The 23,641-nt window shown below is 40.0% G+C and overlaps 1 protein-coding gene across 2 annotated transcripts in view; it reads left to right on the plus strand.

Moving 5' to 3' along the window:
- Positions 1-21,105, plus strand: part of OSBPL6 (oxysterol binding protein like 6) — a 122,504-nt gene extending 101,399 nt beyond the window's left edge. For both annotated transcript variants that reach the window (XM_040227710.1, XM_040227711.1), the window contains 10 exons: positions 1,359-1,446; positions 2,032-2,285; positions 3,023-3,160; positions 3,494-3,557; positions 5,252-5,330; positions 9,726-9,870; positions 11,515-11,659; positions 13,068-13,194; positions 15,561-15,683; positions 16,947-21,105. In XM_040227710.1, coding sequence (XP_040083644.1) covers positions 1,359-1,446; positions 2,032-2,285; positions 3,023-3,160; positions 3,494-3,557; positions 5,252-5,330; positions 9,726-9,870; positions 11,515-11,659; positions 13,068-13,194; positions 15,561-15,683; positions 16,947-17,055 — 1,272 coding nt within the window. In that variant the 3' untranslated portion in view covers positions 17,056-21,105. The remainder of the gene's footprint in view (positions 1-1,358; positions 1,447-2,031; positions 2,286-3,022; positions 3,161-3,493; positions 3,558-5,251; positions 5,331-9,725; positions 9,871-11,514; positions 11,660-13,067; positions 13,195-15,560; positions 15,684-16,946) is intronic.
- The last annotated feature ends 2,536 nt before the right edge of the window (positions 21,106-23,641 follow it).

A 23,641-nucleotide genomic window follows, 5' to 3' on the forward strand; every position in this document is an offset into this window, starting at 1 on the left:
ATGTAATTTCTGATTTTTTACAATAAGAGTGTTCTGTTTTTGTGTTCAGAAAAAATATAACATATTTCCATTTTGAAGACAGTGAATAGGTATCAACAGCTTTCTTGCCTGTAGTAAAAACATCGGTTTTCCCATTCCTCTGAATGGCTATACAGTAATTCTTTGTTTTCTTATCTGCTCTAAATCCCCTTGATACATATGTTGCCCTTAATTTTATTCATATGTGAATCTTGGTTTCATTTTAGTTCCGTATTTTTCTCATGTAGAGAATGGCTTAATTCTCGATTTCTCTGTATCCCTAAATCTTTCTTCCCTGCCCCCAAATTATCTACCAGATTTTGTCTGTTACACTTTAAATGTGGTTCCCAAATGCAGCTGTACTGCCTGAAATGAACCGTACTGTGGGCGTCTTAGTGAAATCAGTCAGTGTTTCTTATCCAGATCAACATAGGATCCTGTTATCTGCGCTCCCTAGGACAAGTTGCGGAGTGTCTTCCTGAGAACCAAATATGACTCTGTCATTTCCTTGCATTTAATAATTCATACGATTATATGTGAGGGCTTCCCAGATGGTGCTAGTGGTAAACAGCCTGCCTGCCGATGCAGGAGACATAAGAGACACTGGTTCAGTCCCTTGGGAAGATCCCCTGAAGAAGGAAATGGCAACCCACTCCAGCATTCTTGCTTGGAGAAATCCCATGGACAGAGGAGCCTGGTGGGCTGCAGTCATTGGGTCGCATAGAGTCAGACACAGCTGAAGTGACTTAGCATGCACGCATGCACAATTATATGAGAACCCTTATTTTGACATGAAAAGCCCTTCGCAGTCAGACCTCTTCATCTTTGCCCCGTCTTCTGTTACAGCCACTTGACTTCTTAACATTCCTAGAAGAAATGTTTTTCTCACGGTGCTTGCTTTTGTACACCATCCCTTCTTCTTGTGCTTTTTCCCTGCTTCTAACAACTGGGCAACTCTGCATCCTCCAACACCCAGTTAAAATATTATTTCTTCCAGCAACCTTTCCTGACTCCTCTGTGGGGATTTGTAGAGTCTCCTTTTTTGCACATTCTTACTGTGTTGTATTGAAACATTTCTGGTTATGTACTAGCGTCTCCCAACTTCTGAGCCCAACTTAAGATAGAAAGCTCCTTAAAGATAAGAGCTGCTTCCTGGCTGTCCTATATTCTGGCTCATGGGACACCCTAAGGTGTTCATTGCCCATGTGCCACGTATATTTCCCACTATGACGTCTGCTTTCCGTTTGAGCAATATCCTGTTGTTTTTAATTGTTTAATTTTTTTGAAATGTCAAGACTAAATGAAAATTCTGATCCTTTCTATGTTCTTCTCTTCCTTAGGCTTCAGATGACGAGTCTTACATCAGTGATGTGAGTGATAATATATCTGAAGACAACACCAGTGTTGCAGACAACATCTCTCGGCAAAGTATGCATCCTCTGAGTTTCGAGGCTGTCCTGTCTACATGCCAGATACAATGCTGATGATTCAGTGAACAATCATTTTGGCCCCCTTGCTAACTGTTCTTTTGCAGCTTATTGTTCAATAAATTTATATTTGTATAATCTGGTGAAAATGGTTGAAAAATTTGCTAGGGAGAGGATTAAGATAAAAAGTTTAGTTCTTGCTCAAACCAAAATTTTTTGAGTCCTTTGTAATTAAATGTATTTATATTTAGTTTTTAAAATTTTTACTTGTTTAGGACTTCCTTGGCAGTCCAGTGGTTAAGACTGAGCTCCCAAGGCAAGGGGCATGAGTTTAATCCCTGGTTGGGGAACTAAGATCCCACGAGTCGTGAAACAACACCAGAAGGAACTATACATTGATGTTTTGTGCATTTATCAGCAACCTTGTATTGAAATAATTCTGTTCACTCTTGGGAGAGTGTAAGGAAGGCTTAAGAAATGTATCACAGTCAGACTTATTTGAAAGGGTTCTTTCCCTCCCAGGTTTTGGGAAATCAGAAAAGCAAAATATCTTTCACTGTGATTCTCGTCTTTCTCCGTCTTCTAGTCTTGAACGGGGAGCTTACGGGAGGAGCCTTCCGAAACGGACGTCGAACATGCCTGCCAGCTCCATGTCCCGACACCAGTAACATTAACCTGTGGAATATATTGAGGAACAACATTGGCAAAGACCTGTCTAAAGTCTCCATGCCTGTGGAGCTGAATGAACCACTCAATACCCTGCAGCATCTCTGCGAGGAAATGGAATACAGTGAGCTCCTGGACAAGGCTTCGGAAACTGACAGTCCCTATGAGCGCATGGTAATGAATAGCAGAGCAGCGCCCTTTGGATTTGCCAACCCTAGGCCTGGGCTAGGGAAGATTCATTAGGATAGTGTATTTGCTTGTTGCCTAATACTCTAACTGCATAGGTAAGAGAAATCCGTTTGCATAATAAACCAGGCAGGGCCAAAAAAGCTCTAGATACCTCTATTGAAAGATACACTCTTGACTCTTGGGTCCGAGTGGTTCTGAAGTTAGAACGTAAAGGCACTTCTTATAGGTTTAAGACATGCCTGGCCTTGCTTTATCAGCTTTTTCTGAATGCCAGGGAACCTCATTTGTTTAGGAACTTGGATCTGAGAAGGTAACTTCCTGTTTGTTCTCTGCCCTGGCCTTTACTCCATGTGACTCTGGAAAACTTGACCTGCCCTCTGAAAAGCACCAGCAGCCACAACTTTCCTGTAAGATTGTGTAAATGGCATAACCTGGCTTTCAGAACCTTTGAACTCTGTAATACTCAAGGAATTGGATGGACAGATGAATGAAGAATATTTGGCCTCAGTTGCCTGCTGGTTCCCATGCAAAGAGTTTAACTGCATTTTCATTTATTTTTTTTTTCCCCATGAGTACATGAGGAGTCTGTGCAAGTAATAGAAAATGCAGATATCAAATCAGCACCCACTGATGTGGGTATATAAAATCTAGAGGAATAAGGGACAAACAGACCTGGAAGTAGTCTCTCCTATATTATTTTCCTTTCTTAAATGTTTTAACAGGTTCTTATTGCTGCATTTGCAGTTTCAGGATATTGCTCCACCTATTTCAGAGCAGGAAGTAAGCCATTCAACCCTGTCCTTGGGGAGACTTATGAATGCATTAGAGAGGACAAAGGATTCCGATTTTTCTCAGAACAAGTAAGTGCCACTGGACTCAGGTTTCTGTGTAGAAACTGTAGGAGGGCTGTTTGTAGCTTGTTTTGTAAACATCTGGTTGAGATGGGTTACAGTACTAGTTAACAGAAAATTCACTTAGCTTATCTATATAATTACATCCTCCAAATGTTTTTAAGCATTAAGTTGTAAGATTTGGTAATTTACTTACACATTTTGAGACTAATGCAATAACAGAGATGGATAAGTTGAATAACTTTTATTTGGGGGTAGCCAAATACATGTTGCGTAAAATGATCATTTGTGGAAGTTTTAACACTGATGTCATTGCCTTTTTTTGTTGTTTTTAACTTTCAGGTTAGCCATCATCCACCCATTTCTGCCTGTCACTGTGAATCCAAGAATTTTGTGTTTTGGCAAGGTTTGTATTTCAATTATAACTTCAAAATCCAATTGATAAGCCTATAAGAAAGTTGCTAGTTTCCAAAGTACTCAGTTTAGATTTCTTCTTTTAGAACTCAGAAAATGTTGGTGATTGGCATGGAGTTCAGTTTGAGAGATTAGGTTTCTTGATTTAAATATGAAACCATGTCACCTGGGAGATGGGATTATTTATTTAGGAAGCACAGCCCTGTGAGACAACAGGGCTCTATGCTGACAGCGCCAGCTCAGGGCAATCTCTTTCCCGCATTGTGCCTCATTGTCTGCATTGATAGCATGAAGATTGTATCTGCTGTCTTCTTGCTCCTTAAAGGTGTACAAATAGATCTTAATCCTAAAAGAAAGCTCTGCTATACATCATCTGGGCTCACAGTCTATTGAGAGATACATACATAGCAGTAATTTCTGTTTTTTAACTCACTGAGGCTTGGGGGTTTGAATTGAAGTCTCTATTAAATTAATATCCATTGCTAAGTTAAAATGTTGCAAACTCACCTAGGATAAAAAGTTTCAAAACCCTTTTAGAAAGAAAAGTGTGTATATATATATGTAAGTGAAAGTGTTAGTCATTCAGTTGTGGCCGACTCTTTGTGAACCTGTGGATTGTAGCCTGCCAGACTCCTCTGTTCATGGAATTTCCCAGGCAGGAATACTGGAGTGGGTAGCCATTCCCTTATCCAGGCAATCTTCCCAACCCAGGATGGAACCAAGGTCTCCTGCATTGCAGGCGAGTTCTTTACCATCTGAGCCATCATATATGTGTACATTTACCATTAAATGTGAATAATTCCCTCACATTTGAAAAGGCACTTCACTGATCACCGTATGACTCTTCTCACATGCACTTCCTCAACCTAAAAATGATATGAAATGATAGAGCAGCACCTTGACTGTACTTTAGTGCAGATTAAGAAAGTAAGTCATTTCTTGTTCATAACAGAGTCAGAAATGTTGTGGAGAGAGCACTAAGCTTCCTTATCTCATCAAAAACGAGACCAGACAATAATACACAAGCACAGGTATACCTGAGTGTCCACAAGTAAAACAAAAATCTATCATGTGAGATAAAATTCTGGGCCCTGAGTAGTATCTTAAGAACCAGCACAGGAACACGTTCATTAAGTTAATCTCACTTTCTCATAAATCTTACCCATCTATAGTTAGAGGCTTTGTTTTTTTTTTTATACTGGTTCTCCCAAGTCATGTAACTTTTCAAATAAATGTGTATATAAATCAATATTACTGCCATACTACAATCTACAATTACTTTTACTATAGACCATATATATACACACATGTATAAAATATTTCCACCATTTAGCTAAATCCTCTAACAGCATTTGTGGAGATGTTAAAGCAGAGTCAAGTCTATGTATATGTGTATATGAATATGCACACACAGATTATTCCAAGTCTTTCCCAGTTTTATTTGTTGAAAACACATAATAGAGAATATATTATGGAAAAACAGATAGATATTTTGGAGGGTTCCCAGTTAATCTCATCTTGGGCCATCCTCAGGCACTTGTCGTGTTAGAACTAACAGTATAGAATTGATTGTGATTACAAAAGTTCTTTGTAAAATGTAAAGTATATTATAAAAGTTCACTTTTCTAGAGAAAATGATTAGATATAGAGTGTAATTTTTTTTGTCCTCTGCCTTATGTCATTTAGATATCAGATGGAAAAACAAGTTCTGGGGCAAGTCAATGGAAATCCTGCCTGTGGGAACCCTGAATGTCATGCTTCCAAAGTAGGTTGCTCTCATCTTCCTTTTGGTTTCTTATCTGCATTTCTAAATCATAAATGGGCATTTGAAACTCTTGTTGTTTATTATTGTTCAGTCGCTCAGTCGTGCCTAACTCTTTGCGACCCCATGGATTGCAGCACTCCAGGCTTCCCTGTCCTTTCACCATCTTCTGCAGCTTGCTCAAACTCCTGTCCATTGAGTTGGTGATGCCATCTCATCCTCTGTCGCCCCCTTCTCCTCCTGCCTTCAATTTTTCCCAGCATTAGGGTCTCTTCGAATGAGTCAGCTCTTTGAAACTCTAGATGGTGCCAAGAAGCTGTTGCCCTTTATGGCCAAGGCTTCTCTCAACATCATCAAAGATTTTTTTTCTCGTTGGAGTGTAATTGCTTTACAACGTTGCATTGGTTTTCACCAAAGTTTTGAGACTGGACCCCCTCAAAAGCAAATGAGAATTTTATCATACGTGTCAAAGCTTCCTTTTTATCTCTACATACCCTCCGTTCAACAGTTAGCACCTCCCTGTCCCAAACATCATGTTAGCTTGCATTTTATTATTTTTTTATTTGTATTGACATATAGTTGAATTACAATACTTTGTTAATTACTACTATACAGCAAAGTAACTTCATTTTATATATATATATGTATATATATATACATTCTTTTTCATATTCTTTTCCATTATGATTTATCACAGGATATTGAATATAGTTCTCTAGGCTATACAATATGACCTTGTTGTTTATTTAGTCTATATATACTAGTTTGCATCTGACAATCCCAGACTCCTATTCATATCCTTTCCCACCTCCCTCCCCTTGGCAACCACCGGTCTGTTCTCTGTGTCTCTGTTTGCATTATATATGAAAGTTTCTCTTTTTAGCCATTTATTTTCTATATAATTTATACTTTCACTGCTGAGTTCATCTTAGCCCCAGGCACTATTTTAAGTTATTTTATTAAGGAAGTGATGGGATCCTTGTTTTCTGGAGAATATAGCCTTGTTGTTGTTAATTGTTGTTTAGTCACTAAGTCATGACTCTTCTGCGACCCCATGGACTGTAGCCCTTAGGGATTTCCTAGGCAGGACTACTGGAGTGAGTTGCCATTTCCTTCCCCAGGGATCAAACCTGCATCTCCTGCATTGGGAGGTGAATTCTTTACCATTGAACCACCAGGGAACCCCTGAATATAGCCTATGCATCTTAAAGTTTAATTGAAGTTTTCATTGAGGCCAAACGTTTGATTGTTTTTCTTTCTTTCTTCATTCAACTGATTTTGTTTTTGCTTTGTTTTTGTCTATTTGAGTGACAGAGTTTTCTGGTATATTGAATATGGAGGATGGTTGGGAAAGGGAGCAGTTCTCAGGACGACAAAATAAATTTTCAGTATTTACAAACTCTTGAGGAAGAGAGTTTTCCCAGGTATACATACTGCCTACATCATACCAATTCATAAATTTTCTAGAAATCCAGAAGCATTTTAGATTGAAATAGCACTTTATTTGAATATATAATAATGTGCAGTTTCAAGTTCAGTTCAGTTGTTCAGTCATGTCTGACTCTTTGTGACCCCATGGACTGCAGCATTTCAGGCTTCCCTGTCCATCACCAGCTCTTGGAGCTTGCTCAAACTCATGTTCATTGAGTCCGTGATGCCATCCAACTATCTCATCCTGTCTGTTGTCCCCTCCTCCTCTTGCCTTCAATCTTTCCCAGCATCAGGGTCTTTTCCAGTGAGTCAGTTCTTCACATCAAGTGGCCAAAGTATTGGAACTTCAGCTTAAGCATCAGTCCTTCCAGTGAATATTTAGGACTGATTTCCTTTACAATTGACTAGTTTGATCTCCTTGCTGTCTAAGGGACTCTCAAGGGTCTTTGCCAGGACCACAGTTCAAAAGTATCAATTCTTCAGCTTTCAGCCTTCTTAATGGTCCAACTTTCACATCCATACATGACCACTGGAAAAACCACACCTTTGACTATATGGACCTTTGTCAGCCAAGTGATATCTTTGCTTTTTAATATGCTGTCTAGGTTTGTCATAGCTTTCCATCCAAGGAGTAAGCATCTTTTAATTTCGTGACTGCAATCACAGTCTGCATTGATTTTGGAGCCCAAGAATATGAAATCTGAAACTGTTTTCACTTTTTCCCTATTTATTTTCCATGAAGTGATAGAACCAGATGCCATGATCTTTCCTTTTGGAATGTTGAGTTTTAAGCCAGCATTTCCACTCTCTTCTTTCACTTTCATCAAGAGATTCTTAAGTTCCTCTTCACTTTCTGCCATTAAAGTGACATCATCTGCATATCTGAAGTTGTCGATGTTTCTCTTGGCCATCTTGATTCCAGCTTTTGAAATATTCCCTTGGTATCTTCATTTCTCTTAAAGAGATCTTTAGTCTTTCCAATTCTATTGTTTTCCTCTATTTCTTTGCATTGTTCACTTAAGAAGGGTTTCCTTGCTATTCTCTGGAACTCTGCATTCAGTTGGATATATCTTTCCCTTTCTCCTTTGTCTTTCGCTTCTCCTCTTTTCTCAGCTATTTGTAAGGCCTATTCAAACAACCATTTTGCCTTCTTGGATTTCTTTTGCTTGGGGATGGATTTGGTTACCACCTCCTGTACAGTGTTATGAACCCCCGCCCATAGTTCATTAAGCATTCTGTCTACAAGATCTAGTACCTTAAATCTATTCATCACCTCCACTGTATAATCATAAGAGATTTGACTTAGGTCATACTGGATGGCCTAGTTGCTTTCCCTGCTTTCTTCAAGTCCAGCCTGAATTTTGCAATAAAGAGCTGATGATCTGAGCCACAGTCAGCTCCAGGTTTTGTTTTTTCTGACTTCATAGAGCTTCTCCATCTTTGGCTGCAAAGAACATAATCAATCTGATTTCAGTATCGACCATCTGGTGATGTCATGTGTAGAGTCGTCTCTTGTGTTGTTGAAAGAGGGTGTTTGCTATGACCAGTGCATTCTTTTGGCAAAACTCTGTTAGCCCTTGCCCTGCTTCATGTTGCACTCCAAGACCAAACTTTCCTGTTACTCCAGTATCTCTTGATTTCCTACTTTTCCATTCCAGTCACCTGTGATGAAAAGGACATCTTTTTTTGGTATTAGTTCTAGAAGGTCTTGAAGATCTTCACAGAAGCATTTGTTCAACTTCATCTTTGACATTAGTGGTTGGGGCATAGACTTGGATTACTATGATGTTGAATGGTTTGCCTTGGAAATGAACTGAGCTCATCCTGTCGTTTTTGAGATTGCAACCAAGTACTGCATTTTGGACTCTTTTATTGACTATGAGGGCTACTCCATTCCTTCTAAGAGATTCTTACCCACAGTAGTAGATATAATGGTCATCTGATGGATGGATATGAGAGTTGGACTATAAAGAAAGCTGAGCACCAAAGAATTGATGATTTTGAACTGTGGTGTTGGAGAAGACTCTTGAGAGTCCCTTGGACAGCAAGGAGATTCAACCAATCTGTCCTAAAGGAAATCAGTCCTGGATATTCATTGGAAGAACTGGTGCTAAAGCTGAAGTTCCAATACTTTGGCTACCTGATGCAAAAAACTGACTCATTTGAAAAGACCCTGATGCTGGGAAAGATTGAAGGCAGGAGGAGAAGGGGACGACAGAGGATGAGATGGCTGGATGGGATCACCAACTCAATGGACATGAGTTTGAGTAAACTCCAGGAGTTGGTGATGGACAGCGAGGCCTGGCCCCCCTGGAGTCCATAGGGTCACAAAGAGTTAGGACTGAGCAGCTGAACTGAACTGAACTGAATTAAATTCACCCATTCCCATCCATTGTAGTTCACTGATTCCTAAAATATCATTGTTCACTCTTTCTGTCTCCTGTTTGAGCACATCCAATTTACCTTGATCCGTGGACCTAGCATTCCATGTTCCTATGCAATATTGTTCTTTAAAGCATCGGCCTTTACTTTCACCACCAAATACAACCACAATTGGGCATCATTTCTGCTTTGACTCATCTTCTTCACTCTTTCTATAACCTTACTCCCCAGAAATTGCATTAGAAATTGCATTTTTGTTATCTATCCTCATGTGTCTTTTCCCAAGGAATTATTCACATATTTTGCCTTAACTCAGAGCATGAAGCCCTATCCTCAGAGCAGCCTTTCTTAAAGGCATGCCCGGCTGTGCCTCTCGCCCTCCCCACCCTGAAAGCACTGACATATTCCTTTAATGAATGAATCATGTGGTAAATGTCTTTGACCACAGAGAAACTTCCAGCAAAGAAATGAGAGGAAGATGAAGTTCGAAAAGGAGACTTTGGCGAAAAACATTCTCATTGGTAGAAACAGTGATATATGTTCGTGACCTTCATTGTTTTTAATCAGTGTTGTATTCTTCACTAGGTATGGAGATTGCTATGTGTGGAATAAGGTCACCACATGTATACACAACATCCTGAGTGGGAGGAGATGGATAGAGCATTACGGAGAAGTGACCGTTAGAAATACCAAAAGCAGTGTTTGCATTTGCAAACTCACATTTGTCAAGGTAAATAATTTCATACAATAGCAAAGGAAAGATATACAAAATGCTTCCTAGGAAAGAAATAGAGCAATTACCTTAAACAGCAGCAAGTGAATCAGTCCTGTAGCATTAATCCTTATGGACATTTAGTTAAGAAAGCAGAACAAAATGGTGGAATTGCCCCAGGCATGCAGACGTCTGACCATGTAGAAGTCGAAAAGGACACCATCTTGAAACAGAGAAATGAATTCTTTTTAAAGAATGTTCTTTTTAAGCAGCCAGTCAGTTCATTAAGTAAAATTCCAGAGAGTACTTCTTGCCTGTAACAAGTCTCCTGGTTTATATTCTATTTATATTCCTGCTTGATTACAACATATTCAAGTGATCTTATTTTAGGAAACTAAATATATCACAGTTGTGTTTTCTGAGGATACATAGAGATGACAGCTTCTAGTCCCTATAAACTTATCCAACTCTGCCACTATTATATATAATCTTATATAAGTTCATCAAAAAGCAGTACCTTTCCTAACAAGAGAAGATGTCAGATATTTTTCTTTTTTCCTTTTTTTCTTATAGATTGATTATGTGGCTCAGAACTGAAGAGCCTGAATCAGTATTTGCTCTGACTGGGTTATGACAGTAACTGTGTGTATTTAGTTTTCTAGTCTAGGAGAAACTTCAGTTTAGGCCTGCCTCTAATATTTGCAGAGCTCAGGGTGAGAGTACAAATGGACGTCCCCATTCCGTATGTGTAAATATTTAAAATATGTAAACCAAGCCCACAAGTTGTCAAATAAAATATGTTTATACTGACAAAAGTACTTTTGTAAAAATAAAATCTGCAAGTCTAGGTTGGACACTTGGGAACACTGAGCTGGAAACCCGGCAGCTCAGGAGAGCCAGTCTGGCCCGCGGCCTTCACCACTTACTCCCCACCCCCATCTCTGCTCCGCACTGCAAGAAGCCACACATATTTATATAGAAGTCCAGCCCACATTTCCAGACTCTGTCCACACCCCTTCAAATGGCCACCCTTGGCCCGCCCTCAGGCCTAATGATTCACATTTTCATCTGTCTATGAGTAGATGAATCAAGGAAAGGCCTGTGCAGGCTGTGGAATAAGCTTAGAGCCATTTGGACAGGAATTGGGACCTCATCTAGAATGAGGCCATGGGATCCAAATGGGTCAGTTCTCACAGGCTTCTGACCCTTTGAGAAGAGAGGGGAAGAGAGGAAGCTGGAAGAGAGCTAGAACAAGGTCCTCCTGGTTAAATTCAGCCATTTACAATTACTTTGAAAATTATTTTACAGTTTTCTCCAGTGTTGCCAATTGAAAATCATTAAAATCCAGGAGTCAAGGAAAATTCAAGACAGGACAATGGGAAGAATTGCTCATCTATAGATTAATACTCAGTTAAGATAGAAATTCAGCCTTCTCTGGGCTGTGCTGTCATACTCTAACATGGAGTAGGGTCATTCCTTTCTTAAAAGTTAAGCCAACTAATGCTTAGAAAGCCACCCTTCCTTGCAAAACATTTTGAGATAGATGTCTGGAAATGGCTTGCCTGAGAAACATCGAGGTTAAGGAAATTTTCTGTATGAAAATTATAGGGATTGGTGTTATTAAACAGACGGGGTGTTTTAACAGGGGTTTGGTTTTTCCAGGTGAATTACTGGAATTCTAATGTGAATGAAGTCCAGGGGGTTGTGATGGATCAGGAGGGGAAGGTGGTGCACCGGCTGTTTGGGAAATGGCATGAAGGGCTGTACTGTGGTGTGGCCCCTTCTGCTAAGTGCATCTGGAGACCAGGTGAGACTGGTTTGAGTGTCCTGCCTCTAGGGGGTCGCCATGAGTGGCAGAAGGTAGGGAAGGTCCCATCATCTCATGAAGTACACCTTATGTTTTCTTTAATAGTGAGATTATAAACATAAATGCTTAAGGCAATTACAGTTACATTTATACTTAATCTATAAGTTTAATAAGTACAATATTTGATAATAAGGAGTTGTCTAATTGAGACCAAATCTGATGTGTGGTCAGAGATTGGGCTTCATGTAAAATCTTTCTAAATGTAAGGCCCGCATTTCCAAAGCTAGGTTTACTTATTAAAGCATTTAAATAATTGAAATATGCAAACTTAAATACTCATGTTGTTTATTTATTCTCTGTTTTAGTAAAACAAAGGAAAGCCTGCAAACATCCATAATCCAGAAATTCAATTATTTAACCAGAATAAGTGATCTTTTTACTTGAGCAGCAAAGAGCTACAATATGTTGACACTTAATAAAAGACATCAAGAGAGCTCTGGTAATACACTAGCATATAATTGACTATCAAGTACAAATGGAACAAGTACCCACATGATATTTATTTTCATTGCAATTTTGTCAGTTAATTCCTAACTTTAAAATTAGCTGTTAGTTTCTGTAGAGACCTCAACTGAGTATATAAATTCCCTGCTAGTAGAGTGGTTAGTTCACTTATTTGTCAGTTATGTACTGAGTAGTGACTAAGCTTCAGGCTCTGTTCTGGAAGCTTGGAAGTTCATAAATGTGCAGAACCTGCAACGACTGTACCTTCTAATTCAGTTTAAAAGTGCCAGGAACCATTAGATCTGAATTTTTTTCTTTTCTAAATGGAAATAAATTGTAAGTGTTTCTGGTGATATCTTAATGCTGCTCATAGTTAATCACTCAAACATTTAGATATCCAGTTGGATATTTGAGAGAAAAATCATGGTGTAGTTTAGCCAGTGAAGACTACTATATGTGCAAAGTTTTATTTTAAAGGCTAGATTTTATGAAATATATGAATCTATCAGTTCTGATGGTCAACATAAAAGTTTTTCATCTTACAAAATAAAACCAATTTAATTTCTTTAAAAATGTGTAATCTAGGGACTTCCCTGTGATCCAGGGGCTAAGACTTGTGTGCTTCCAATACAGGGGGCCCAGGTTCAATCCTAGTCAGGGAACTCAATCCCTCATGCTGCAACTAAGTGTTCTAATGCCGCAGTGAAGACTGAAGGTGTCACACGCTGTGACTAAGACCCAGCACAGCCAAATAAATAAATAAGTGCAAAATTTGTAATCTAATGTTTATGACTGCAGTTTTAATGTTAATGTGAGTGTTAATTAAAACATCCGGGTTAAGTCAGCCTCTGCGTGCTCTGCACACCTCTTTGCGTCTCACAGTGGTCTCTTGGCTTCATTCCAGGTTCCATGCCCACCAACTATGAGCTCTACTATGGCTTCACGAGGTTTGCTATTGAGCTCAACGAGTTAGATCCTGTACTAAAAGACCTCCTTCCTCCAACAGATGCCCGATTCCGGCCAGATCAGAGGTGAGCAGAGCAGTGGTGCTTAAAATGAACACCAGGTCATGGCATGGTGCTTGCAGAAGTCATCAATACTTTCATCACCATCCTTTGCTCATTCACTGAAGCATTCATTCCCTTATTCACTCAGCGACAATTGAGCCTTCTAACCCTAGAAAAAGAGTATTCAGAGTATGATCATTATAGAAGATTAACTCAACAAAAGTGCTCCACAGAAGATAACACAGATGTTTTTTGACAAAAAGTGCAGCCCCCCAGTTTACCAAAAGTCTGCAAATTATTGAACTCTTCACTAAATACGCAGTCACTTCTCACCTTAGTTGTTTATACTTCTGTACTTCTATTACTTTTTAGGACGGAGCATCTTTTTTTATTCACGTAACGTTGGTGTTACATTATATAATTATAACATTATGTATGTACTAGTGGGCTTCCCTGGTGGCTCAGAGGTTAAAGCGTCTGCCTCCAATGCGGGAGACCTCGGTTCGATCCCTGGGTCGGGAAGATCCCCTGGAGAAGGAAATGGCAATCCACTCCAGTATTCTTGCCTGGAGAATCCTGTGGATGGGAAGCCTAGTAGGTTACAGTCCACGGGGTCGCAAAGAGTTGGACACGACTGAGCAACTTCACCTGGAATGGGCTTCCCAGATGGCGCTAGTGGTAAAGAACCTGCCTGCCAGTGTAGGGGTCATAAGAGATGTGGGCTCAGTCTCTGGGTTGGGAAGATCCCCTGGAGGAGGGCATAGCAACCCACTCCAGCATTCTTGCCTGGAGAGTCCCATGGACAGAGGAGCCTGGTGGGCTGCCAGCCATAGTGTCTCTAAGAGTTGGACATGACTGAAACAGCTTAGCATGCACACGTATATAGTAATATTATGTAATTTTCATGTGTACAAATTCTATTTCTACATCTGTATACCAAAAATTTTGTTTCTATCCATCGTCATACCGTTGATCTCCTTTATCCATTTCAGTGAAGAATAAGAGGAGAAGATACAGGGATACCTAGAAATCATTATTGTTGTCATTTAGTAGCTAAGTTGTATCTGACTCTTTTGCAACCCCAGAGTTTGAAGCCCTCCAGGCTCCTCTGTCCATGGGAATTCCTAGGCAAGAATACTGGAGTGTGTGGCCATTTCCTTCTCCAGGGGATCTTCCTGACCCAGGGATCAAACCCACGTCTCTTGCATTGGCAGGTGGATTCTTTATCACTGAGCCACCAGGGAAGCCCATACCTAGAAATATTTTGAGTCAAGAATTGGAGTTTTCCCAGCATGTTTTCCAGTCCCTATAGTGTGAGATATACTCAATATACAGTATCTTTAATACCTTCTGATTTTTAAAAAATTATTCTTACATATTTCTATACTCATGTTGTCCAGTCCTACAGAATTAATTTTACTCTTTACAGAAATTCCATGTCGTACAGATTCCATCCAGGATTTTCTATTTCCAGCGTCTTTGTGGCTTTGTCTGTCTTCTGCCAAAGTGTCCCCAGTATTGGATGTTCAGTATTCAGTTTTCTTGTGTTTCCCCCTCTTTCTCTGGAACATGCAGCATCCCTGTTTGACATTCAAACTTATCGAGAAGCTTCCTGTACAGTGTGTATCGTATTGTATCCCTGTTCTTTGCTCTCATTTTGAAATTTAAACATTTGCAGATCACCATTGGGTCTGCTTTCTCAATTCTATTTCAATCTTGCCTTTCTGAATTTCATTTACTACTGTTTCCCCCAACTGTTACCTTTTCTTTTTTTTCATCAGTTTTACTCTTTCCAATAAAAGATGAGAGCTCCTCCCTCTCAATCTGTTCTAAACATAGCTGGAGAACAGCCAGGTCACATCTTTTGCAGTAGCCCTTCACAAGTGTTTCATTCTAACATGGAAAAGGAGCAGAGCCCGGGACTTCATGATGTTCTAACCTCAGACTCTCCAGTCGTCCTGAAAAATCTCAAGTTTTGGAACCCTAGACAGCACAGAGAAGCTGACCACTTCCCTTTCACTTCTGCCTGCAATGCAGAAGACCCAGGTTCAATATACCTGGGTTGGGAAGATCCCCGGGAGAAGGGCATGGCAGCCCACTCCAGTATTCTTGCCTGGAGAATTCTATGGACTGAGGAGCCTGGTGGGCTTCAGTCCATGGGGTCACAAAGAGTCTGACACAACTGAGTGACTTTCACACTTTCACACACACGGAAAATATCTTAGCCGATGGCAGACAGAGACTGTGGCAGGGGCAAGGGGACGTTATCAGAGTGTTACTGTTCATTGTGTTATGTTCAGAGCAGCCAGAATTTAAGTTTATGCAAATGGGCTGATTTTTTTCTCAGTAAAGAAGATAATATATTAAAAGATAAACTGCTTTCTGCTTAGATTTTTGGAAGAAGGAAATTTAGAAGCTGCAGCAGCAGAGAAGCAAAGAGTAGAGGAACTCCAGAGATCTCGAAGACGATACATGGAAGAAAACAACCTTGAACATATACCAAAATTTTTTAAGTAAGTCAGTTTATTCCCGCAGCAAGTTCATGTTTTGCAAATGGTTACCATAAGCAATGAAAAACTTAGGGTAAAAAGAAAATGAGGGATAGTTTCATGTCCAGGGCACTTTGAGGTAGAAAATGAAACTGATTTTGGTCACTGGTATTTGGCAGTGAAAATACTGAATCAGATTTTTTGGTCTCGTGAAGTTTGTAGCCACGGAAATAAATTCTGCTCAATAGCTCTTTTCTTTTCATGGGCAGCAATAAAGAGTGAGGGTCCTGCCCGAAAGGCTCCTTATCCTCCAGCTGCATCCTTTTGAATGGTAGAAACTTGTTCCCACTCCCTCACCCAGAGATAGGCTGGGCCCCTGTTGCCCACAGGGTCATTCTGGCTTCATTAGTATTTAATTTTACTTCTTTCATGTGGAGAGGCTTCCCTGGTGGTTCAGACAGTAAACAATCTGCCTGCAATGTCAGAGACCCGGTTCGATCCCTGGCTTGGGAAGATCCCCTGGAGGAGGGCATGGCAACCCACTCCAGTACTGTTGCCTGGAGAAATCCCAAAGACAGAGGAGCCTGGGGGGCTGCAGTCCATGGGGTCACACAGAGTCGGACACGGCTGAGTGACTAACACTAACACCCTCTATCATGTAGAGCTTTGCGTCCATTCAGATTTGACCCTTCTGTGGTATGATCATGGTGATTATTACAGGATTATTTGAGGGATTATATACATATCACACAGACTACGCTGTGGTTTCCAGATCCATCTGCCACCCTTTAGAATCAGGACACATCAGCTCAGAATAACCTCATACCTCTTTTAGTTGCCCTCTCCTGGCTGTTCTGGAGCAGAGCTGCAGTCCTGCTGTTTAGATGTTGAGAGTGCCTTCACTGGGCCTGGACCCTGCGGAGGCTCTTACAGCTACTGAGGCTGCATACCTTCCCTGTCAGTGAAGCAAAGAAAATTCTTGTGGGTCTGGGGTCTAGTTACAGTGTTTGTACGTGCTTTGTTTGGGCCACTTCACTTTCTAGTTCTGCCTTGAGGTGACTTATCCCCGCCCTTAGCCCCTCTCCCTAGGACCCTGCCCACTTCCATTTCACAACAAAAATGAGTTTATTTCTGGTCAAAAATAGTCAAATCATCAGCCAGCAGATAGAATGTTCACTGGCTTACAAAGTACTGATTCTAATACACACCTTATCTACAGGAGGGGTTCCAATTATCAGGTCACGTGAATGAGACTTACATCTAATGTTGATTTGTGTATTTTCACAGAAAAGTGATTGATGCCAATCAAAGAGAAGCCTGGGTTTCTAACGACACCTACTGGGAGCTGCGAAAGGACCCTGGGTTTAGCAAAGTAGATAGCCCTGTTCTCTGGTAAACTGGAAACGTAGAGCTAGCCGACATATCACGCTCTGAATGAATAAATAACTATGCACAATTATGTTTCTTAGAGCTCCGCGTGGTTTCTGGGTCTGTTGAAAACCGACCATTTGCTTTTCTATTCATCTTTATAATGAACTTTCAGAAGTGCATTAGACAAGGCCTCTAACCACTTTCGGATCCTTTCTGTTTTGCTGCAACCATATTCCTTAAAAAACATCCACACCCTCCTCAAAAAGCAGAATAAAAGGAGCAGAATATAAAATCCAAAGTCTGAAGAGTCTGTAAAGAGAAACAAACTGTAACTGGTGCTTAAAAAGCTGATCCAGAGAGTTTAAAGCAGCATGACACATGAACCATGCGTCTGGCCCTTCTCCAGAAGCGCCATCCCCTCCTGGCAGGAGCTCCAGGGCCCTGCAGTTGGTCAGCTCCAACTTGGAGCTTGTCTGTTTGATGAGGTGTACCTGTGCTGGCCTTTTCAAAAGAGATGTGATGCTCCTCAGAACCCGTTCCATCTGTACGCCATTGTTCATGCCTTAAGAAATGCAAAGATGTACAATAAATTGTTTTTTTAAATGTGCGCTCCTAGGTTTATGTGAAGGACAGATCTTTTGAATCATGGCATGATTCACTTTATGGGATCAAAAGAATTATGAGACTAACTCAAATAGCTTGAAAAAAGTAAACAACACATGCTTTACTTTGATATGTTGGTTACTATATCGTATGTCTGTAGGGCGAGAAGGAAAAGGTGTGCTAAGTAGATCTCTGTATTCACGTTGCTCGTCCGTTTCCTGTCCTGCATACAGTTAATAAACCATCCCTCTTCCACCTAAGCTCCCAGTGTGCCCTATTATTTGGCAACATCCGTATTTGATTTGAACACTTGTCACTGGTGTTAAAACTTTGGAAGGAAATAGCAGAAAGTGTATAGAATTTCTCTGTGGGCCTCGGAGTACTTTAAGTCTAACTATTTTTGAGTGAAGCACAGGGCATCCCACCTCCATCCAGTGTCTGACCCATTGGCACTGTTGGAATTCCACTGGGAAAGGAAGCAAGAACACTAGAAGCTTATTTGCATTGTTTAAATGAGTTCTATGCAAAATCACATATCATATTTTCATCAAGTGTTTCTGTGTGATACATAGCCACAGATTAAACATTTACCTTGCTATTGGCAGAAATATAAAATTTAAGCTAAGGAATTTATCCATCCCAACAAAAAAGGAGGGAGATGAGGGGCAGAAATGTGTTTTGTATATTTCAGAATTTGTTTTTTTCTTCCACTGATATATAGACGTTTTGTAGGAACTTGCATCAGTATTTCTGAGTTTCCACATATAGATAATTATATAAATGCTTATATATTTTTAAAAAAGTCTCTTTAGAGATTTATAAAATCTCTAGAGAATCCCTAGAGAATTATAAAATCACATGTATTTTATTCTGTTAAATTTTTATTCTTAGACTCTTATCAGATTTCATGTGTCATTTTAAGCTCTGTGACAAGGTTACTGATTTTTTATTATGAGGTGTTGATTTTAGTTTTGTTCCTTTTCCTCTAAGAATTCCTAATTATGGCTATTTCACTATCAAACCAAGACTGCTGAGAGCATACGGGAACACTCCGAAGTCTCCACTAGGTGGAGACTTTTGTTCCTCCTTTTATCTGAGTCTATAGGCCAGTGGCAATCCACTCCAGTACTCTTGCTTGGGAAATCCCATGGACAGAGGGGCCTGGCGGGCTGCCGTCCACGGGGTCGCGAAGAGTCAGACATGACTGAGCGACTTCAATTTCACTTTTCACTTTCATTCACTGGAGAAGGAAATGGCAACCCACTCCGGTGTTCTTGCCTGGAGAATCCCTGGGATGGCAGAGCCCGGAGGGCTGCCGTCTATGGGGTCGCACAGAGTCGGACACGACTGACGTGATTTAGCAGCAGCAGCATACCCTGGTGGCTCAGAGGTTAAAGCGTCTGCCTGCAATGCAGGAGACCTGGGTTCGATCCCTGGGTTGGGAAGATGCCCTGGAGAAGGAAATGGCACCCCACTCCAGTGCTCTTGCTTGGTGAATCCCATGGACGGAGGAGCAAAGAGTCGGGCACGACTGAGCGACTTTACTTTCCCTTTCGTACCTTATATGTACAGCATGCACTGGTTCAGAAGGCAGTTTCATTATCAAGCACACTCCCAGCTCTGAGCATGTAAGCAGAACCCTCCCTCAGTTCCTCAATGCCTTTAATTCCTATTTATTCCTAAGTCTTTGGTGGCTTCCCCCCGGCAGTAACATGTTCCTTATTATTAATTCTTTTTCTGCTCATTCATCTTGAGGTCCTTTTATATGCATCCTGAGATACATGCCTTTAATTTTGATTAAATTTTAATTAGTATTTTGTGGGCTTCCTCAAAGAAGTCTGTTCTCCCTTAATTGGTAAAATTTTAGATACTATTTACAGTGGTTCTTGTCTGTATTTACTAGCATGTCCCTGAAGAGTCTCCGAATTTTAGCCTAAAGATAAATTCTGCAAAATAAAGGTACTGCAAATAAGAAGATACTACAAGTAGGAAGGTAAGACACAAGGTAACCAACGATAATATCAATCAGGCCGCTGGACGAGGACCCATGACCCAAGAGGGAGGCAACTACTGTACCTCGCAGTGGGGTTTGAGAAAGAGAATAACTAGTAGGATGGACCTTTTCTACCTAATAAGTTAAAGGTACAAGTCAGGTAGGTGAATGTTGGTCAGAGCTAACTGGAAACTCTTAATAGGATTTCGAGATGAGAATGAGAAGAGTGTCAAATTAATTAAAATCACCACATTCTTTGTAACTCTTTGGAGATTCAGATATACTGATTAGAATTCCAGTTCAAGTGATCAAGTTTTAGATAACGCTTCTGTAGTACCTGATTCACAAATATTCCCTTCAAACATTCATACCAGTGTAACGGTCCCATCCCTCATTTCTTTCTCACTTTTTATTTATTTGATAATTGCAGAATTGTAAGATTCTTTATTCATCTGCATAATTTGGGGGCTTTTGAGACTAGTTCAACAGCAAAAGGATAGACTAGATATTAGATCATTCTTGATAAAACTTGACTTATTTCTTAGAATTTAATATAAACCTTTTCATTTAAGGAGCACTTCCCCCCTGCCAAAACAGTCTAGGATAGAGGAAGACTTAATATATCTTTATACCTCCCCTGTGATTTACTCTAAGCTCCTGCATATTTTTGAGCAGGTCATTAACGAAAGCAGTAATAACTGACGATGGTCCTGTGGATGTGGCTGGGCAGAAAAGAGCAATGGCACACACCAGCACGTGCAGAGGCCAGCCAGGAACCAATTATTTTGCTTCCATATGCTGCTAGCAAGGGTGCAAATTTACTTTCAGATTTTGCTGTTATTTTATTGGGTTTTTTAATTAAGTTATTACTTTTCACGGGTTACTTTAAATTCCAGACAATTGTAAAAACAAACCTCATTTGAGATATTTTAATATTACGTATCAATTATACGTGACATGAAAACTACCAGATGTACTTTGGTAAGAGAAATCAAGGAGTTTCTCATACAAAGGATGCCAGGTTGTCGATTTTCTGAACCTTGTGCTCCTCTTCATTAACCTGGCCCCTAGGACTTACAGTGATTCCACTAATTAAGCATTACATTAGGTCCTGCCCCAAGGAGCACTAGGGGGTACAGAGTTAAAGAGGAAGCTGATCCAACTGTTTCGCTTAGTTCTGATTATGGCTCTGGCTGGAGAAGAGTTTATAATCATGATCAAATGTACATTTTGTTAGTACCTTGGGTTTTAATTATCCATCTTGTCTCATCTTGTACTCTGTCATCCAGATAATGAAGTATTTGTGGGAGCAGAGCTCCTCACGCACCAGGGGGTGTAATAAATGTTTGCACTTGACTCAAGTTGATATATTATGACTGTGGCACAGTAAATAAAGCTTGTGTACAAAATATTTATTTCTGTGGCAGCCATTATGTTCAGGATATATAAACTGTATCTAATTAAACAATTATGAATCTGTTTTGTGTTCTAGAAATATTCTTTTGGGGGAAAGATGGAAAAAATGTCATGGAAGCTAAGATTAAACTATTTGGGTTTCTTTTTTTTTTTTTTTCCAAAAAAGTTTCCCAGTGATTTAGAAAAAGTGCTTATCAAACTAGGATTAGATTCTCTAAGTTTTCGTTGGATTTCTTTTGTAAGATTGATCCTTTTTAACTAACCATTGCATGAATCATTCTGTTAAACCTGACTTTGTTTAATGCATGATTATACGAACACACATTTGTGACGGAATTGTAAAACCTTGTTGTAGCCTTCACTTATTAGAGAAAATGGCAAATTGTTCAAGAAAGGACTAGTTTTAATCTTTCCAAAGTGAAATCGAAAGAATGAATTTAAATGGCTGTGATGAGTCAGCATCCCCAATATCTTAAGCCAGTGGAAGCGTCGTGACTAAGGCAGCTTACAGGGGGCGCTATGCTGCTGCCCATTTACTCTCAGATTTTTGTAAATTTACTCCGATTTTGCTGGTCTTTAATTGGCTTTTTAAAAAATTAACTCATTATTTTTCATGGGTTACTTTATCCCATAATTTCCAGCTTACAGTTCTGTTAGTCATGTGCATCCTTTTGTTTTCCAAAATAACTATCTTACTTAATGCATTTTCTCTTTTCCTCTGGTCCTAAAATAATGAGGGGCAGGAATGCACATGCCTAATTTGCACTATGCCATTTAGCGTTTGTAAAATATGCAACATTTATGCACAGTTGCAGGCTAGTGTATCAATATTAGAACCATTGCGTTTAGTTCCTGTGGAACACTACTTTTAAATGTTTGTGGATTAAAAATCACACCATTATTACATATTATTAGTTTTCTCAGTATCTCCAGACTGGTAGGAAAAAAATATTTTAAAAGGAACACTTTTATTTTCTGCAAAAAATTTTTTTCTCTCAGTTCTTCCTTTTAAATATAAAGTAGAGCAGTTTTGGAGAGAGGAATATTGAGCTTTCAGAAAGCAACGTGTAATCCTCTTTGAGTTCTGTTTCTTCTTACTCTTAGTTAACAAGGTTCATGCCTGCATGGTAAGTCACTTCAGTCGTCTCCAACTTTGCAACCCCGTGGACTTGTAGCCCGCCAGGCTCCTCTGTCCGTGGGATTCTCCAGGCAAGAATACTGGAGTGGGTTGCCATGACCTCCTCCAGGGGATCTTCCCGACCCAAAGATCAAACCTGCATCCCTTACATTTCCTGCATTGGCGGGCAGGTTCTTTACCACTAGCGCCATGTAGGAAGCCCTGAGTTAATAGGGTAAGCACAACTTAATACTATTAAAGACAGAATAATGCTAAAATGATTACTTCTTTTATCTTAGGTATTAACAGCTGATCCCTGCCCCTTTAATTATCTTCATTAAGTTATTTCTTTAGGAACTAATATAGTTAATAGAAACTTTTCTTCCAGTTATTTCAAGCTAACTTTAAAAGTTTTCTTGACTTTATTTAACTTTCTTTAACTTTATTTATACAATAAATTTACATATCTAAACTGTACAATGGGATGCATTTTGGCATATGCATATGCTCTTGACACCAGCACCACAGTTACAATAATGGACATATCCGTCATCACTAATCATTTTCTCTGCCTCTTACTAATTCAGCTCTTCTGCATCACACCATCCTTCATCTTGAGGCAGTAATTCATCTGCTTCTATCAGTTTTAAAAATCTGCATATTTTCTTGTGTTAATTGCATATGGAAGTTTTCTAGAAGGCTGTTGTGCATATGCATCCAACCCCCTCCCATGCCCCCACCTCAGTATCCACCATCAAATAGTAACATACTGCAGGAGAAAGATCTCATTAAGTTCTAGGTTGGATAAAAACTTTTAAAATACTTTGCAAACAGCAAACTATTTTTCACATCAAAATAGTCATGTAAGTCAATTCATTTTCATCTTTTTGTGGTCCAGAATAATGGTAACACTGAACTTGCTGGCAGTGCCGAGGAAGCCCTGAGAAGTGGTTTCTCTTGTTTGTAATGAAACAATCCCCGACAAAGCCAGAGGAATCCAGAATGAAGGCTCTTGAAATAATGTCATGCCGATGATAAAAGGAGGGAAGTAGCCTACGCTGAGGACCCTAGTCAGCAACGAATCCAAGACTGGGTCTCAGTGATCCTTTTAAATACTGTCGCTTGGGTCACCAGTGTAGGCCTGCTTGTCGCCAGTGTAGGTCTGCACTAGCTTTTTTTTATTGGGCTGGGCATTTGTTGCTGGGCTGTGCTGTGCTTCAGGAGTTGTGACCTGTGGGCTCCAGAGCTCAGACTCAGTATTTGTGGCCCATGGGCTTAGTTGCCCAGAGACGTGCGGGATCATCCCAGAACAGGGCTCCAATCTGCAAGGCAGATTCTTGACCACTGGACCACCAGGGAACCCCCGCACTAGCTTTTAGATTGTGTGCATTTTCTTCTAGGAGGTACCTGGATATGCAGGCACCTACCTAGGTGGCCACACAGGACGATAGCATTCCCAGCAAAGCTGCTTCAGTCAGTAAT

Source organism: Oryx dammah, unplaced genomic scaffold (genome assembly GCF_014754425.2).
Source record: "Oryx dammah isolate SB20612 unplaced genomic scaffold, SCBI_Odam_1.1 HiC_scaffold_27, whole genome shotgun sequence".
In the NCBI taxonomy this organism is placed as follows: Eukaryota; Metazoa; Chordata; class Mammalia; order Artiodactyla; family Bovidae; genus Oryx; species Oryx dammah.